Here is an 18,477-nt window from a genome sequence, read left to right as displayed (position 1 = left end):
ATGTGCTCGCTGTCGCGTGGGGTCGGGAATCAGTATTCCCAGGCTCCTCCCATTCCACCTACATTCATGTTTTAACGTGCATAATTTTTAATTTGTTAGTTTTTTTTTGCTATCCTTTTTGTTTTATGTTGATAAATAAATCGCACCCGCATTGATGGTTTGTGGAATGAACGTTTTGTGTATTTACTATTTTTACCTCAACGATGAATCGACCAATCAGTGCCGCGTTCCGCCCGCTGCTCCACGCCGTTCACTCATGTCACTCCCACAACGTAACAGTTCTGAACAGTTGCATTAACATCTTAAACAATAGCCCTAAAACTCAGGGTTAAAAAAAGTATTTCATGACAACTTTGGTTTAAAGTACAGACAAAAGTGAGTATTGAAATAGATGCATACTGCAAAGTGATATGAATGCGTGCGATGTCTATTGCTTCATAGGTGGCCAATATTGTTGTCGAGTTGATCGCCACCATATCTTATTGATCTACCTAAAGGGGCTTTGACCACCATAACCACCTTGGACAACATTTCGAATTACGATCCAAACTGTGTTGCAGACCCTGAAGTGTTCTCGAAATGCTTGCTTTCGCCCTACGATCGCGGCCTACCACTGGACTGTACGGGGTTATACGCTACGCCTCTTCGGGGTCTGTGGACGTCCAGGCACCGCTAAACTTCTGGGGGGGCGTAAGAAGGAAAATACAACCGCAGCTCGACAATGAGCCCGTTTACGAGCCTTCAACAGGTACAGTTCATTCATGGTTGCTGAGTTTGACTGTTTTGGTCGTACAGCTTCTATCATATGTGTGGCTGGCTGGCAGTTCAAAAGTTGGAGTTTGACCTTTTCTATGTAAAGCCTTATCATATAGAAACCCTAAGTATAATTGTAGTGATACTGACGCTTAGTGAAACAGAGATAAGAAAGACAGCTGCCATCAAATGTCTGATTAGTACCGAAACTACTGATATTGAAACTGAATGTACCGGTATGTATGTTTCCTCACCTCAGGTCGTGTCTTGTGTCAGCTGGAAGCAGCCGGTGCTTCGGAGGTGGAGCAGGCGGTACAGGACGCCCAGTCTGCCTTCATCCTCTGGAGCAAGATGACCGGGATGGAGCGGTCCCGCATCATGAGGGAGGCGGCGCTCATCATTCAGGTGTGTGTGTGTGTGTGTGTGTGTGTGTGTGTGTGTGTGTGTGTGTCGGGGTACCATGCCACAGGGTTCTGCCCCAGCCCTGAACTTTGCATCCTTCCTCTCCGTCGTGGACCTCCTGCTAGGTCAGCCCAAACCCAGGATTCTCTGTCAAACTCACCCCAACCACTAGGCTATCAGGTTATTAGATCGACCCATGGCTCAATAATCACAGGGATCCTTTTCCTCCCCAAATCGTTTCGGTCCGTGAGGAAAAAGTCATGTGAAAAAAGAGATCAGGCAACCGCAGGCAGAAGGTCACCCAGATACTGAAGCGCCCGGCGTTCGTCCTGTGGTTCTGACGTTCTCCTGTTCCCCGTGTAGCGACGGCGGGAGGAGATAGCAGAGATGGAGGTGGTCAACAACGGGAAGTCCATCACTGAAGCCCGCTGGGACGTGGACTCGGCCCGGCTCTGTATCGAGTACTACGCCGGCCTGGCCTGCACGCTGGCAGGTGGGTACAGAGAGGCTCCAGCTGGGGCTTTGAGTCTGAACACTTGGGTTTGTTCACGCAGTGTTGGCTCAGGGCAGGAGTCACAAGGGCCTCCTCCTCTTTCTGCTGCCTTAACTACGGTCTGTGTTCTTAATTATCAAAAGGGAGAAGAATGGGATTTGGACTTGAGGCAGGTTGGATTGTCATTGGTAATTGAGGAAAACAATAAAAGGACGAAGAAACAATAAGAGGCATTGCTGAGTGGTTTTCTAAAGACTGTATGATATTTCAACACACTATTGCCTCCTACTTGTGGTTCATTTCAAACATGTATTTTTACAAACTTTTGTTGCGTGCGCTAGGGCTGGGATGACATGAAAAGTCTGAATACGAGTGGGATTGATGGTTCATACAGTGTCTGGTTGATGGTTCATACAGTGTCTGGTTGATGGTTCATACAGTGTCTGGTTGATGGTTCATACAGTGTCTGGTTGATGGTTCATACAGTGTCTGATTGATGGTTCATACAGTGTCTGGTTGATGGTTCATACAGTGTCTGGTTGATGGTTCATACAGTGTCTGGTTGATGGTTCATACAGTGTCTGGTTGATGGTTCATACAGTGTCTGGTTGATGGTTCATACAGTGTCTGATTGATGGTTCATACAGTGTCTGATTGATGGTTCCCTGGTCCTCCCCAATCATGGGCTTCGGTATATTTTCGTTGCTGAGTCACATTCATATTTGGCAAAGGCTGATGCATATGCAAACGAGAGGAGGGACATACTTTGTGTGGGAGGGGGGAGAGTGGGCCGTGTTGGTGTTATGCAATCAAACCATTTTTTATCTCCTGATGTACAGATTCATTTTGTGGTCAGGTTTTCACGCAACTATGACAAACAGGTGAGCTAGCTGTCACCGCACGCTGAATGTGAATCTGAGGTCATGGATGTAACCGGGCTGTGGTGGTGAAGACAGCACAGAGAATAGTTCTGTAGTTTCATAACACGGTTCAAGATGCACGATACAGAAGTGAGCTGAAGATATACATTGGAACAACATTTCGGTTCCTCTTTGGAACAGAAGGTTCATTCTGTTCCAAAGAGTTCCTTATGTTATTCAACTTTCCTTTTGTGGTCATTCTTTGAGGTCAGCATAACCTAGTGAAGGATAGCTGATGGAATAAAAAAAAGTGTTACTTTTCATTATTCTTTATAACTTCCCCCTGACCTTTTTCTAGGTCAGCACGTCCAGCTGGGGGGGGGTTCCTTCGCCTACACGCGACGGGAAGCCCTGGGGGTCTGTGTGGGCATCGGGGCCTGGAACTACCCCTTCCAGATAGCAGCCTGGAAGTCTGCTCCGGCCCTGGCCTGTGGTACGGCGTCACCTGCTCGACGTCATTAGCGGTCCCTTCTCTCAAGAGGGCCGTCCCGGGCCCTTCCGGCTGAGCCTCCTGACACCGTGTCATATCCTCACTCAAGCTGAAGCGTGACTTGGCTCAATGATGTTTCCAAGGATAATGGGTTCACTGTACTCCACACATTCCACCTTATCTTGTTGCCGTTGTACTTTTTGTTCTTAGCTGGTTGTTTTTCAAATATCGTATGTTGAAGTCACACAAACGCCAAAGCTATTAGAGCTGTGCTGTGTCTTTATCTGTTATTCCTCTGATGTCAGCCCCCTGTCAATCACTCCGTTGGACGGACAATAAAGAGTTCTAATCCCATCTGACGTTCCCTCTGTTCCCCTCGGCGGTCCGGTCTCCCCAGGGAACTCCATGGTGTTCAAGCCGTCCCCGGTGACCCCCGTGACGGCGGTGCTGCTGGCGGAGGTGTACGCCCAGGCCGGGGCCCCCCGGGGGCTGTTCAACGTGCTGCAGGGGGGCCAGGAGACAGGGGGCCTGCTGGTACAGCACCCCCTGGTGGCCAAGGTGTCCTTCACCGGGAGCGTGCCCACGGGGAAGAAGGTGAGCTGGGGGGGGTCCTGGGACTGGGCGGGGATTGGACCGTTCCCACCCAAAGGTACCCATTAAAGGTACCGTACCGACCCAAAGGTACCCATTAAAGGTACCGTACCGACCCAAAGGTACCATTAAAGGTACCGTACCGACCCAAAGGTACCCATTAAAGGTACCGTACCGACCCAAAGGTACCCATTAAAGGTACCGTACCGACCCAAAGGTACCCATTAAAGGTACCGTACCGACCCAAAGGTACCCATTAAAGGTACCGTACCGACCCAAAGGTACCATTAAAGGTACCGTACCGACCCAAAGGTACCCATTAAAGGTACCCAGTACCGACCCAAAGGTACCCATTAAAGGTACCCAGTACCGACCCAAAGGTACCCATTAAAGGTACCGTACCGACCCAAAGGTACCATTAAAGGTACCAGTACCAACCAAAAGGTACCCAGTACAGACCGAAACGTACCCAGTACACCACAATGACGTGTCAAGTCAAGAATTGTAAGTAAGTCATTGTGAGTATACGTTTCAATTTAGGGCTATAGTATAGTATAGTATATAGTATAGTATATAGTTTAGCTCTTAGTCAGAGTTCAAGTCTCAGGGCTTCACAGGCCCAGATTATATGACACCCCCTAACCCTAAGCCCTCTGAAGGGCAAGGGGAAAGTACCCCCCCAACCCAGAGGGAAGGAACCTTGAGAAGGAACCCAGGGGAGGGATCCCTCCATACGGGGGGGTCGGAGTAGAGAAAGAGTTACGAGTGACAGAGTTAAGAGTAAGAGTTAGAGTTAGGGAGACCTTACCCAGTTACTGTGTACAACCAAGACGACCTTCCTCCTTGTGGTGTAAGCTTGTTCATTTTTGTTTGCACTGTTACACTGTTTGTTCATAATAGTACTAATAATAACGATCTTTATCTTATCCCATCGTCCTCGGCGACAGATAATGGAGATGGCGTCCAAGGGGGTGAAACCAGTGACTCTGGAGCTGGGGGGGAAGTCTCCCTTGCTGGTCTTTGAGGACAGTGATCTGGAGAACGCGGTGAAGGGGGCGCTCATGGCCAACTTCCTCTCCCAGGGCCAGGTGAGTGTCGGCTTACCTGGCGAGTCGTCTCCTGTTGTTAGAGCCACCGTGGCGTTACATTCTGCCATCATGAGGGAGGATCAGGGGACTGTTTGTGCCCAGGGATTATGAGGCATGACTTGGAACGGAACAGGAAATGGGAAACTATTTTCTTACAAAATAACTAAACAGTTATTGGGGGTTAATAATTTCATACGATTGTATCTAAGGACAGGAGGGATATGCGAAAGTCAAACAATTGAAATTTGAGCTACAGCCAAGTTTTGTCCACATGGCTGGCTTACTTTCAACCTAACAAATGCCAACACGTTTCCGTTGGACTCTTTTGGAACTAGAATCATAAGATGATAGACAAGTTATAAGCTTGTATGAGTGACTTATTCGGTGGGCTCTGTTGACTGAACCCCTATAGATGGACTGTCTCTTATCTAACCGTAGGCATGCATTGATTAAAATTCCTTACCCCAACTTGCTCCTTCATGGCATGTATCTAAAAACAATCGTTGCTTTGATCCAAATCAACTAAATGACCAAATCGACTATATTGACTATGAATCCTTTAATAGGACCAGTGCATCTCAGTGCTTGTCTCTAAACCGTCTCAACATGTGGGCCAGGTGTGCAGCAACGGCACCAGGGTGTTCGTCCAGAAGCAGATCCTCGCTGAGTTCCTGGAGGAGGTGGTCAGGAGGACACGAGCCATCCAGATTGGGGACCCGCTCCACGAAAGCACCCGGATGGGAGCGCTGGTCAGCCAGCCGCACCTAAACAGAGTCCTGGGCTTCGTGGAGCAGGCCAAGAAAGAGGTATTTCATTATATTACCATTGATCTGTGACGATTTGTCATGCTGTTTTAATGAAAACATTTTGATATATTTTGTATTCAACTGCATGGCTACAGGATAGTGTAGTGGATAGGGGGTTCGATCCCCAATGTCCACAAACTACCTGTGGAGATCCTTGAGAAAGATAACCTCTACCTGCTACTTAATGACATGTATCTTGACTCACTGTAAGCCTCATTGGATGAACACGAGCTAAACAGTAATAAGCATTAGGCTACCGTCCATACTCCAATGGTCCAGCCTTGTGAGTGACCCGTCTGATGCCTGTCCCGCCGCAGGGCGCTGCCGTGCTGACTGGAGGCCAACGGTACAGGCCGTCCGACCCGCGGCTCCAGGGTGGATACTACATGACGCCGTGTGTTCTCGGTGAGACCCGGAGGAACCAAAAACGTTTATTAAAAAATAAATACCAAAAAATCTATAGTAAGATCTTAAGATAAAGTCAGATGGTTTCCCCATATTGGACAATCTATGTCACAGTAGAAAGTATAGAACTTTAATAGAAATGTGAATAGCAATACAAAAAAGAGAAATTAAAAAATGACTATATGTAAAAAGTACTGGAAAAATGAATATATGTATATATATATACGAAAATATACATCTATTAAAATTTGTGTTGTAGCAATGTGGACATTAATGCAAAAAACAAATGTCAGCTCATTGTAAACATGCAAATTCCTAAAGCCACCCATCGGGCGAGCCTGTTATGACGGCCCCTTCACCCGCCCCAACAGGGGCCTGCACTGACGCCATGACCTGCGTGAGGGAGGAGATCTTCGGCCCCGTCATGTCCGTGCTCTCCTTCGACACGGAGGAGGAGGTTCTGAGGAGGGCCAACGACAGCGTCCTGGGACTGGCTGCTGGCGTTTTCACCAGGTACGCACGAACACCCACATACCTGCACACTCTAGGGCTGGAGACGAAGACGTATGCGGTATTTGGCAAAGCATAAATTTTTGATTATTCAGAATATTCATTTCATAAAAATGTCAAAGGCGAATAACAAAAATAGAGTTTTGATTACGGTAAATTGAATATGCCAACATGAACTAAAGTTATTTAAATAAACAAGTGCACACAATTACTTTTGGAGAATTAACCAAAAATAATAGCACTAGTACATAACTATATGTACCTGCCACCTCCACACATTACTACAACTGCTTCCACAAACTACTACATGGGGGCAAATGATTGAGAATGCGACTTATAATAGATTCACTGTAGGGCTGCTTGATTCTTGATCGAAGAAGAATCTTAGAGAATCATATAATTTGAGACCACGATTCTCTCAAGATTTGTTTACAATAAAAATATTTTTTCACTCATTTACTTGAAATGGAAATGCAACCAAATCTATGATGATACCTGATATAGGACAGGCACATCAACATTGCACAACAGAAAGGGAACACTCAATCTTCTCAGCTTAAATGCAACAGATTCTTGAATCAGACACTGAACATAAAAACAATCAATTTCATCCTCTTCTCCTCTGTCTCGCACAACCTTTGAGTATTTTTTTTTGAGTAAGAGGAAAGAGTAGGTAGGAAGGAAGGGGGGAGATGGAGACATGTTACAAAGTTTTCCCCTGAACTCAACACCTGGGGCACTGAAGGGGCACTTGTAGCAGGAATAGAGGTGATCCCTTGTGCAGCATTCTCCTACGCCTTGCGATGCCGGTGTCCACGACAATGAAAGGTTATTTGCACAGACAGTTCTCTTCATGAAATGGGCGCAACGTAGAAGAGAGAAACTGAAACTGGTATCGACCCTATTGACGCGAGAATCAATCTTCAAGAACTAGACATTTATCTGTAGTATCGTTATTTTTGCATTTAAGTTCAGTTACTGTGTAGTGTTTTCTTATGCAGGGCAGGAAGCACATTCTTACGTTACGATACTGAGATACTTACTACTAACTACTTTATTCAGATACGTAAACACATAAAAAACATTTATTATTCAGTTCCATTCACCCGTAATTTTTCACCACCAGATTTCTGGGTATGAAAGATAACACATTGAGGAGGGAGAAAGCAGGATGCTCTGTGACGCCTTACGTGTGTTGATCCAGGGACGTTCAGAGGGCCCATCGGGTGGTGGAGAGGCTGCAGGCCGGGAGCTGCTTCATCAACAACTACAACGTCACCCCTGTGGAGCTGCCCTTCGGCGGCTACAAGATGTCAGGTAGGAACCCAGACCCCGTTCAATATAATGAAGTATATGTTCGTCTTTTGAGTGAATTTCATACTTACTATGTCATACTATTCACTTATCAGAGTAAGTATAATGTCCAATTTGGACGTTGTGATATATTGGTAGTTTTACATACAAATGGGGGCAGGTTCATGTAGTGGTCAGGGTTCCAACAGATCCCGTTCTGATCCCCAACGCCCTACTTTACAACGCCCCGTCACACGATCCTCTTCATCTAGTCTAAAGCCCACCCCTTACGCCATGCCCCCCGGCTGTACAGAAGGACCATGTTGTACAAAGTGCTGTATGGTTGTGTCTTTATTGACGGTGTGGATTCGGGTGGGGTCTGCACCCCGCTGTGTTCTCCATCAGGCATTGGGCGGGAGAACGGCCAGGGGACTGTGGAGTACTACAGCCAGCTGAAGACCGTGTACGTGGAGATGGGGGATGTGGACAGTCTTTTTTAAGACAGGTTCGAGTTCAACAACTCAAGGGAACGATGGAGACATTTGGCCAGAGACCGGACACAAACATTCTGCTTTTGAACGAATCTTGGAGTGATTTATTGAATGATTGTATATGACTGTTAATAATTGTGTAAAGTCACCCAAGAGTATTAGAAGGAAGGCCCAATGGAGTCCGTCATCCCTGCAGGGCTTTCCTTACACCACATGAAGGAATATTTAATGTGTGGACGGTCTCCAATCTAGGAGTGATTGTTAAGATTGAGTGTTTACAAGTCTGATTTGAATGACTTGTATATGTCCACCTCTGTCTTCTGGTACTAAAGATGCACGATGATTCTGCATTATGATTGTAGTCTTGCACATATCAGATTGTTTTAATGTTTACAACAAAGAATGTTACAATTACAGATTTGTCATGTTATATTTTCATTGTATTAAATATAGATGTGAAGTTTGAAACAATCCTTAAATACCAGCTTGTGAGCTAATGAATTCTTAATTCATACAACCATTAACTTACTTCTTAATCTCATAACACTTTTTAAGTGTAAAATAAAAGATGCAAATCAAACATAGAATTGCAGTCAATTCCTTATTTCCTCTTCCCTTTCGTCGACTGACCTTCAAACTAAATTCTCCTCTTCTTGGCCAAGCTCCTGATTGCACCCTTCCTCTAATAGCAGAGAAATGGAAATCCAATGTGACAGAAATCCAATCTGCAGCCCAGCTTGTAAACACAAAGCTCAACACACAGCGAGGACAAAGGGTGTCTCTGTGGCTGTGACTCAGCCTCCTCCCAGGGTGGCCTGGGAGGACCTTACCTTTGGCAGAGGCCTCTGCGGCTTCTTGAACTGCGCCGATTCTGTGAAGAGGGAAGTTCAGTCAGAAGTGAATCTTATTGACTCAGTGTTGACCAGTTTCTATACGATGCTTTACTCTCCTGGCGGGACTTACCATCCTCAGAGGGGAGGTCCTGGTCTCCGTCCAGATCCTAAAGGTCCAGAACATTAGTACGACAAATATAACAACCAATCTACAGTCTACTATTGTCTACATGAGGTTGTAAGGCCCTTTGTTTCTGTGATGGATAATGCCCAAGTCCTTCACAAGGTAAACCGGACGCGAGGCGTGATCAAATAGGAAGGATATAAGGATATAAATGGTATACTCTAGAGTAAAGGGTTGGGGGTTAACAGGGCTTAGGCTGTCCCTGTCTCTACGTCCTGATCCACGTAAGTACGGGGGTCACCTGGCCTCCCCCCGGCTGTGGTAGCAGAGGGCGGGGGGGCACTCCGCTGGAAGGCCTGCTGTCCCTGATGTGGTTCCCCTCCTGGAGCTTCTCCATCCGGCTGAGCTCGGCGGCCACGCGCAGGTTCAGGGAGTGGTGGGCCGTCTGCACCTCGCCCACCCGGAAGTGCACAGCCTTGCCCTCGAACCACAGGGCGTCACACACGCCCTCCTGGAAGCCCGGAGGCTGGTAGTCTGCCGGGGTGACTGAAGGAGAGGAGGAGAGAGGCTCCGGTGATCCCGGGGTGTGGCGGCCATCGTTCCCATGAGCTCACAGCATTACAGCGTGGACCAGGTTACGTTAGGTCATCCTACAGAATGTGCTTTGAGGGTTCCTCCACTGTGTCTTTAGACCTCTGAGTGTGTACGGCTGGTTTAAGCAGCCTCACACTGGGGGTCACACTGATAAGACTGAACTCCTGTTGTGTACTGAGCACTATATGCACACAGGATAAACGATCCATTACCATAGGCTAGAGAGAGCGGCGCTCTGACATGCCAGAACTGAACACCTGCGCCGACTCTTAGGATTCTACCAACTGGGTTAAACATCGACAACCTGTGTCAAGGTCATCGAGTGGAAATACTGCAACAACATGCTGTTTGAATACAATGGTTTTCCCTGGTTCTGATGCGGTCACCTTGTGTCAATAAGAAATTAGCTTGTGTGCAAGTCCTGTTTAACTCATCACAGTAGTAGAGTTTGTGTGTCTTGCCTTCATCATAATGTGTATGTACTCTTACTGCGATCATAGCGGCAGAGTTTGTGTGTAGGCCTTGTTTGACTCCCATCATAATGTTCTGTATTGTAGTGGTAGAGTTTGTGTCCTTCATAATTGTCATCGTAGGCAAGTCCTGTCCAACCCTTATCCCAGAGGGTACATCTTACTGTCATCGTAGTGGTAGAGTTTGTGTGTCTTACCATCATTGTAATGTGTATGTACTCTTACTGCGGTCGTAGTGGTAGAGTTTGTGTGTCTTACCATCATTGTAATGTGCATGTACTCTTACTGCGGTCATAGTGGTGGAGTTTGTGTGTAAGTCCGGTCCAACCCTGATCCCAGAGGGTACATCTTACTGTCATCGTAGTAATAGAGCTTCATGGTGAGGTTGATGTCGCTGGGCAGAGCTCCCAGGTTCTGTATGAGCAGGAAGAGCTTTCTGATGAGCAGCACTGAGGCCTTCTTGGTGTCGTTCAGGGTCATCTGCATTTCTACATTCTGGTTCCTGTTGGAGTGGGGGGAATGTAGTCCAAAGCTCAGCTTACACGCTAGCATGTGCCATGGTAGACCATAAACAGATATTAATATTATATTTCCAGTATATAAATATATAAAATCTTTATGAGGTCGCCACCCTCATGTTTGGAAACAAGGTAAAATATTGTCTATATTTTATTTGTCAAGCATTGGCTTATTCAAACATAAACTTTGTAGTGGGCCGACAACAACTCAACCTTAACCTTCTATTGAGAGATTATCCGCTGTGTGAGGCATTTACCGGAGTACGTCCATCTGCGGTCCTTTATCCGTGTACTTGAACCTGAATTGGTAGGCCTCGATGAAGCACTGCTAGGAGAGAGGAGAGATATTAATGTGATCTGATGGGTTGGTGGGAAACTCATTCATTTATAATCACAATAAAAGATTTTAGTCATTTTGTATGTCAATTAGTACGTGTTCTGCTTACATTACGGTTATCTGGGTCGGTGTGCACCTTTAATGCAAGGACACAAACATTTTTGTAAATAAAGGATTGAATACAATGAAGACATTGAAAGTATCCACAAGCTCAATCTGCAAATGTAGGTCAAAATGCGGTTAATATCTTCTTTTTTATCGTTGAAGTTGATACTCACCCCAATGAAAACCATTTGAAGCTGTGTTAAAAAAAATAGATATAACAAATGATCAAGAGGTCCACGAATACAATTTTTTGTGATCCCATAGAATATGCTTCTTTGACTTACATATCGCTTCTCTAGCGCATCAAAACAGCCCATCATCCTACAAAAACGAACGACAAATGATTTAACATTTAGCAATGACATAGTTTATAATAATTCCAGTACTTTGTTTATTACTGCCTTTTTTTAAGAGCATGACTGGATACAATCTAAACAACATTTACCATTTGACCACTTTGGAGGCGCCTGGAGTTCTGCAATCCTCCCGTAATACTTTGATGCATAAATCTGCGTAAAAGAAAAGACAATGTTTGCATGCGCTCTTTTATTCCAGCACCCAGTCAAAGCACCGCGGAGTCTTAAGGCCAGCACACCTTCCAGGTACCGGGACCTGTAGGCGTCCTCGGGGAAGATGCCTCTCAGATAGGTGATGGACGACACGGCCACGGCCATCATCCTCTTGACGTACAGCAGGGACTGCTGCTCTGTTCTCAGCTCGTTCTCGAATAGGCCGATCCACTGAAAATGCTGTTTCAATAGATAGATAACTATTTCAGAAATCATATATAACAAAAACCGTGTTTGTTGCTAATAAATTAGCCATGACACACGAAAACCACACGGTGGCGCAATTTAGCTTGAAACATCTGGGCTGGCCACAAAGGTTAAGAAAGATTAATTTACTTATACAAAAATGTAATATTAAACTACATTCATACCTCCATTGTTTCCCCTTTTTTCTTCCTCATACACATTGGACCGGCTGCCATTTCCTTTTCTCATAAAGTGCTGGGCTAACTTTGACGATAACTTGCCGCACCTGCTATCGTCGACCTATGATAATGTTATTTTACCCTAAAATAGTACAAGTATAAATGTTAACTAATATCGGCAAAACGATAACCAACATATGTCCTTAAGATAATTATGTAAATCGATATATGGGACGGCTGCTTCAATATTAATTCACATTAGACTGAGTCAATATTTAAAAGCTGTTACTTTGCTAATGTTGTCAGCGACACTTTGGCGCCAAACGAAGCATAAACTCGTATGACGTCATCAATGGCGTCCTTCACCCGTGCCACAGAAGTCTTGCATTATTTTCATTTCAACATTTTTTATGTTTGTGAGAAATAACTTTTGCCCAGTTAGTTAACAAATGCTGGGCATACATAATACAGCAATTACATGTCTAAAACCTGCCAAAAAACCTTACTAGAACAGTGCTGTAAAAATATCCAATAATCATGAAATATCTTAATTTCACTCCTATTTTGGAGCTCATCTGATAAAATACACATTGTTATTTTTTTTTATCGTTTGTTCAGTGATATGCATAAAAGGAACAATAACCAACACCAATCAATACCACAATATTAAAAGATGCATTGTTTTTTCTTGCGTCATGACAGGTCAATATTTATTTAAGGAACGTTTAAATATTCAACTGTTAAAAACTAAAATCAATATTGACTTCTGAGCTTTCAATACAGGTGGAGCCGGCACTTTTTAATGTACAACAAACTAGTACAGTCAGCCACACCTAGATATACAAAACAGAACTAAACACAGACAGGTCCACTTTGCTTACAATAGCATCTGTTCTACACCACAGAGAGGGACCATTCTTCAAAACTGGTCTTCCAGCTTCAGCCCACTTCCTCTTCTCCCTCCAGGCACAGTGGTGGATTGGACTACAGGCCATTTCCATAAATAATCTCATTATCTCCTACAGTAGACTACACAGTCTGGTGATGCCCGGGGTGTCGTGACCATCAGTGTTTGGAGAAGAAGTCTTTGCTCTTCTCGACGTCGGGCTTGATGGTGTCACTTCCTGGTTTCCATCCGGCGGGGCACACTGAAAAGACACACCTGTTAGCATGTAGCTTTATTTAATGGAGGTGGTACTATATTATACTATATACTATATATAAACCTGTTAGCATAAAGCTTTATTTAATGGAGGTGGTACTATATTATGCTATATACTATATATAAACCTGTTAGCATGTAGCTTTATTTAATGGAGGTGGTACTATATTATACTATATACTATATATAAACCTGTTAGCGTATAGCTTTATTTAATGGAGGTGGTACTATATTATGCTATATACTATATATAAACCTGTTAGCATATAGCTTTATTTAATGGAGGTGGTACTATATTATACTATATTCTATATATAAACCTGTTAGCATGTAGCTTTATTTAATGGAGGTGGTACTATATTATACTATATACTATATATAAACCTGTTAGCATATAGCTTTATTTAATGGAGGTGGTACTATATTATACTATATACTATATATAAACCTGTTAGCATGTAGCTTTATTTAGTGGGGGTGGTACTATATTATACTATATACTATATATAAACCTGTTAGCATGTAGCTTTATTTAATGGAGGTGGTACTATATTATACTATATACTATATATAAACCTGTTAGCATGCAGATTTATTTAGTGGGGGTGGTACTATATTATACTATATACTATATATAAACCTGTTAGCGTGTAGCTTTATTTAATGGAGGTGGTACTATATTATACTATATACTATATATAAACCTGTTAGCATGCAGATTTATTTAGTGGGGGTGGTACTATATTATACTATATACTATATATAAACCTGTTAGCATGTTGCTTTATTTAATGGAGGTGGTACTATATTATACTATATACTATATATAAACCTGTTAGCATGTAGCTTTATTTAGTGGGGGTGGTACTATATTATACTATATACTATATATAAACCTGTTAGCATGTAGCTTTATTTAATGGAGGTGGTACTATATTATACTATATACTATATATAAACCTGTTAGCATATAGCTTTATTTAATGGAGGTGGTACTATATTATACTATATACTATATATAAACCTGTTAGCATATAGCTTTATTTAATGGAGGTGGTACTATATTTGCTTAGGGTTTCAAAGAAACCCTAAAAGAGTGTTATAAAGAAACTTTTCAGAGAGGATAATGAAATTACTGTTTGTGTTTCTTATTTTGATCATTAAAATGTTCCACCGCCTAGTGTGAAACAACACGTGAATTTTAGGTGTTACGATTAGTCTTTGTTGGCGTTGGACAGTTGGACTGCAGATATAAAAGAGTTTGCTCTGTCCTCTAAGAACGTTGTATCCTTTGAACCCGAAGCGGTGGGTAGGATATGACCTTTCCTTTGACAGATATCAGACATCAGTCATCAGAACCTGCTTATCATGATCGCGGTAGCAACGGTGTCAAAGCAAGGCTCTTAATATAACCCCTTTATAATTATTAAGTAAAAACAGGTCATGTAGATAGTACAGCACATCCTGATTAGAAGAGTTTGTGATCAGGACATTTTTATACTAATGACAAATTACAAAAGCTATTTAGACAAATAAAGTCTGTAATATTTTTGATGTGATGAATCAGGGTTGAATTCTGTTGGATTAAGTCACCAAAGCAACACTGTAAAAAAAAAGTGTTGTTATAAACAACCCAGTTGGTGAAAAGCAAACCTTGGGCTTGGTCTGCTGACACAACAGCAAGGCATCATGGGAGAATGGCGGCCTACCTTCCCCGTATTTGTCGGTGAACTGGAAGGCCTGGACGAGGCGCAGGGTCTCCTCCACTGAGCGGCCGACCGGCAGGTCGTTGATGGTGATCTGACGAAGGACGCCTTTCCCATCGATGATGAAGAGCCCTCTGAGAAAACAAGCAGGAAGTTACAAACAGGAAGTTACAAACAGGAGCGCTCGACCTGGTAGAAACCCCAGGTAAGAGGATCCATGAGCTGCCTGCGACTAAAGATACTTCATCCATTTGTTGAGTCTCCTTCCCTGCTGTCTTATTGTTTAACACGTTCATTTCACAACTCTTTGAAAACCGGAAAAGGCAAGCAAGTATTTGTATTTCTTTGGAAATAAGCAGCAGGTTTTCTACATTATTCCCATCACAAATAACCCCAAAAAACTCAAAACGATTCAAATCGACAATCAATAATCTCTCGTTGAAGTTAGCGGTATGTCGAAAGGTCGCTTCAGCACTGGAGAACCGTTGTAGTAAACTCCAACTGTTGAACCCAGAGGCAGCTCTAGTATCGGCCCGTCAGCGGCCCCAGCAGCGAGCCCAGCCACGGAGAGGTGTTCTCCGTCAGTACCTCGGCCCGGTGCCGAGGCTCTCACCTGAAAGCACAGCCGTCATCCTCCTTCAGGACTCCGTAGTCCGTGGCGATGGTGCGGCGCGAGTCGGCCACCAGGGGGATGTTCATGGGGCCCAGACCGCCCTGCTTACGAGGCATGTTGACCCTACACACACACACACACACACACACGCACACGCACGCACACACGCACACACACACGCGCACACACACACGTGCACACACACGCACGCACACACACAAGCACACGTATGAGGTTGTTTATACCGCAGACGGTATGCATGGTGACCTAATGACAGTGGTATAAGCGATATAATGACAGGCTGATACTGTTGTTATAATAATAGGCTGCAGGATAGTTTAGTGGTTAGGGTAGTAGGCCTAGCAGCCAACGAAAGGTTTTGGGTTCGAAATCCAAATAATGAAGCACAACCTGATAATTATTATATAGTGGTAATGAGGCTGTGTGTGTGTAGGCCTACCAGGTAATGAAATCATCCGCTCAAAGACTAAGTTGGCTAGTAACTGAGTAAAGAATATTGACACGGCTCTGCTTGTTAATCATATGATGAAAGCGTCTGCAAAAGGACTGAGTTGGCTAGCACCTGACTAAAGAGTATGATATAGTGGTGATGAGGTTACACGTTTGTACCATGCGAAGTGGGAGAAATGCGAGTCGACTGATGCGCCGATGACCTCACAGCCGATCTTCCTGAAGTCTTCAGCTGCTTCGCTGAATGCGATGATCTCCGTCGGGCACACAAAGGTGAAGTCCAGAGGATAGAAGAAGAACACCACGTACTTCCCTGCATCAAAAAGAACCAATAATCAAAACGAAATAATGAATTAATTGGAGCAGCCTAGTCCCTGATCCCCCGGGACGAGAGCAGCCTGATGATTACAGGGGGGCTACCAAAGTTCTTGTGTAGTGCAAATGAGGGTGGGGATTTCAATGCGTCCTGGGACTCTGAATTGATTGGTTTTAATTCCATTGAAGAGAGGCCGATCAAAGTACCTCCTACCTCTATAGTCGGAAAGCGTGAGGTCCTGAAACTGAAGATCCGGCATCACTGCTTTGGCTGTGAAGTCTGGAGCCAGTTTTCCAATCTGGGCATTTCCCGCCGACATCGTGAGTCCGACTGGTTTTCAGGAAGGGAAAAAGGTCGAATTTTGTGAAAGTCATGCGTCAGCTATAGAGGGAAAATTCTATTCAATTTCACTTCTTCTTTGCAGAAAACGAACAGAAAATGAATAAACAGGTGTTTCCGAAACGGGGGGTTATTTTAAACACTATTTCAAAAGCTGTAGTTAATGACTGTATTCTGTTTTTAAAGTCATGTGCTGGTTTGCACGACTAAACTAATATGAGACTAGGCTAACAATATAAACTGCTTTAAATGTAGCTATAGTACTAGATCTTTTTAATCACTTCAATAGACAGTAAGAGGATGGCTTTGACCATGGTGGAAGTGTCCTGAAGTTTATGACACATGCGTTTACAAATAAAATGTTCAAAAACAACAAACAACAAAATAAACAAATGGCACTAATTGTAGGAAAGAGTTAGTCACATTTAATGAATTGAACTTTGCAAGCTTACAATAAAGCGCCCATATTACATACCTTTGCTTTGATCCGTCCACGCCAGTGATGAAAAGAGTGTTCTGAAGGAGGCTTTGGTTTGAGGCTATATACACGGTCTCAGATCTCGCGATGAAACGGTACTACGTGTCGTGGCCAGCCCAGTTCCCTTGGGTGATGATAGTTGCTCTACAAATACGGCGTGACTTTGCACATTTTCTTCTCCACTTCCATGGAGCTCATCCCGCTTGAAACGTGACCTCCTGAGTAAGGATGATAAGGCACAAATTGTCATATAAAATCTACCATTTTATTCAAAATACACAGGGATTACGAGTTTAATCGCCTATATAACACGTAGCTACAATGGGCAATATCCTAAAATACAGCTTTTTAAAACCCAAGTGGTGATTACAGAAAACAATTTCCAGTATCCAGTCTTGAAGGCTCTCTCCTCATCCGTAACTAGCAGGCGTGCTCGTCTGACAGAGTCGTGTGGTTTTGTCAGCAGACTAGCCTCCAGGAATCAGGCTCTGATGAATACAGAATTAAAGCAATCACTATAAAACCAACAAGGGTGTGCTTTACGTGCATTTCTTATCCCTTAATTCAGACACAATAGTAGGCTGTGATCAAATATTGACCAAATAGTGGAACTGTCTAATGTTCCATTTTATTTGTTTGATATGATATGGTATTTTTAAAACCATATCCAAATGTCCTTGTTTGTCAGTCCGTTGCAAGAGCGGGAACACAAGGCGTGGAAAGGATTTCCGAAAATGATTTCAAGGCACTCTTACTTCCTCCTATATAAACTATGATTGCTGTTTTAGTTGCACAATAATAGGGTAGTGTCTTTATTTTATTGAAGGGTGGAAAGTAATACCAAAATGTAAAGCGACTTTTGTTTAAACGTTGCACTGAAGATCCTTCCTCAAGTATTAATGCATGTCATTTATCGTCATTTTATATTTTACATTTTTCTATATTTTTAATCAGTCACTTTCCCAAAGCTGTCGGCAGAATCAATGTCCAATGAAAGCCTTATAATAATGGTATTGTGTCTCAGTTAATTGATTAAATAATTGTATTTGTCCGCGAGACTGTTATGCCTCGCTGACATCCCGAATGCATATACGGCATCCGAAGGCCAATAACAACGTTGGCCCCAACCTTGCAGCGCCTCGCTATCTCGGCTCAATCCATTGTCATTCACCCGCTCTTGTCGTTGCCATGGGGACCGCATCGCATCAAGGGCGCGTGTTCACTGCTGACACAACAGCTAAAATTAATAACAACACGTCCTTCATCAACGATTCATCCCAACCCTCTCTCCCGTA

The 18,477-nt window shown here is 43.8% G+C and overlaps 3 protein-coding genes across 3 annotated transcripts; 1 reads left to right on the top strand and 2 right to left on the bottom strand.

Annotated features, from left to right (window-relative positions):
• The first annotated feature begins 273 nt into the window (after positions 1-273).
• Positions 274-8,717, top strand: aldh9a1b (aldehyde dehydrogenase 9 family, member A1b). The gene is made up of 12 exons (XM_079751170.1): positions 274-375; positions 561-748; positions 1,013-1,158; positions 1,519-1,648; positions 2,867-3,001; positions 3,396-3,592; positions 4,537-4,677; positions 5,295-5,483; positions 5,801-5,888; positions 6,260-6,401; positions 7,603-7,715; positions 8,097-8,717. The coding sequence occupies exons 2-12, from the start codon at positions 580-582 to the stop codon at positions 8,189-8,191; spliced, it is 1,545 nt and encodes a 514-aa protein (XP_079607296.1). The 5' UTR covers positions 274-375; positions 561-579; the 3' UTR covers positions 8,192-8,717.
• A 259-nt stretch (positions 8,718-8,976) lies between these two features.
• Positions 8,977-12,154, bottom strand: zte38 (zebrafish testis-expressed 38; the record flags this gene model as incomplete). Its single annotated transcript, XM_079750513.1, has 11 exons — positions 8,977-9,053; positions 9,146-9,182; positions 9,441-9,685; positions 10,557-10,705; positions 10,979-11,046; positions 11,168-11,194; positions 11,337-11,357; positions 11,448-11,484; positions 11,609-11,672; positions 11,759-11,903; positions 12,104-12,154. 11 exons carry the CDS (start codon positions 12,152-12,154, stop codon positions 8,977-8,979), a joined length of 921 nt encoding a protein of 306 aa, XP_079606639.1.
• A 443-nt stretch (positions 12,155-12,597) lies between these two features.
• On the bottom strand, positions 12,598-17,223 carry prdx1 (peroxiredoxin 1). Its single transcript, XM_079751180.1, has 6 exons — positions 17,180-17,223; positions 16,579-16,695; positions 16,209-16,362; positions 15,579-15,701; positions 14,969-15,099; positions 12,598-13,245 (listed from the first exon to the last, which is right to left on the bottom strand). Exons 2-6 carry the CDS (start codon positions 16,682-16,684, stop codon positions 13,163-13,165), a joined length of 597 nt encoding a protein of 198 aa, XP_079607306.1. The 5' UTR covers positions 16,685-16,695; positions 17,180-17,223; the 3' UTR covers positions 12,598-13,162.
• Positions 17,224-18,477: the final 1,254 nt, after the last annotated feature.

This window comes from Pollachius pollachius (genome assembly GCF_949987615.1).
Source record: "Pollachius pollachius genome assembly, chromosome: 14".
Classification (NCBI taxonomy): Eukaryota; Metazoa; Chordata; class Actinopteri; order Gadiformes; family Gadidae; genus Pollachius; species Pollachius pollachius.
This window is presented reverse-complemented; position numbering and strand designations above follow the sequence as displayed.

Coding starts and splice junctions, on each gene's coding strand:
- aldh9a1b (XM_079751170.1), top strand. CDS start 580: ATGCTTGCTTTCGCCCTACGATCGCGGCCTACCACTGGACTGTACGGG. Junction 4,678..5,294: donor ACTTCCTCTCCCAGGGCCAG/GTGAGTGTCGGC, acceptor CATGTGGGCCAG/GTGTGCAGCAACGGCACCAG. Junction 5,484..5,800: donor TGGAGCAGGCCAAGAAAGAG/GTATTTCATTAT, acceptor GTCCCGCCGCAG/GGCGCTGCCGTGCTGACTGG.
- prdx1 (XM_079751180.1), bottom strand. CDS start 16,684: ATGTCGGCGGGAAATGCCCAGATTGGAAAACTGGCTCCAGACTTCACA. Junction 15,100..15,578: donor GATGACGGCTGTGCTTTCAG/GTGAGAGCCTCG, acceptor TTGTTTTCTCAG/AGGGCTCTTCATCATCGATG. Junction 13,246..14,968: donor CACCGACAAATACGGGGAAG/GTAGGCCGCCAT, acceptor GTGTCTTTTCAG/TGTGCCCCGCCGGATGGAAA.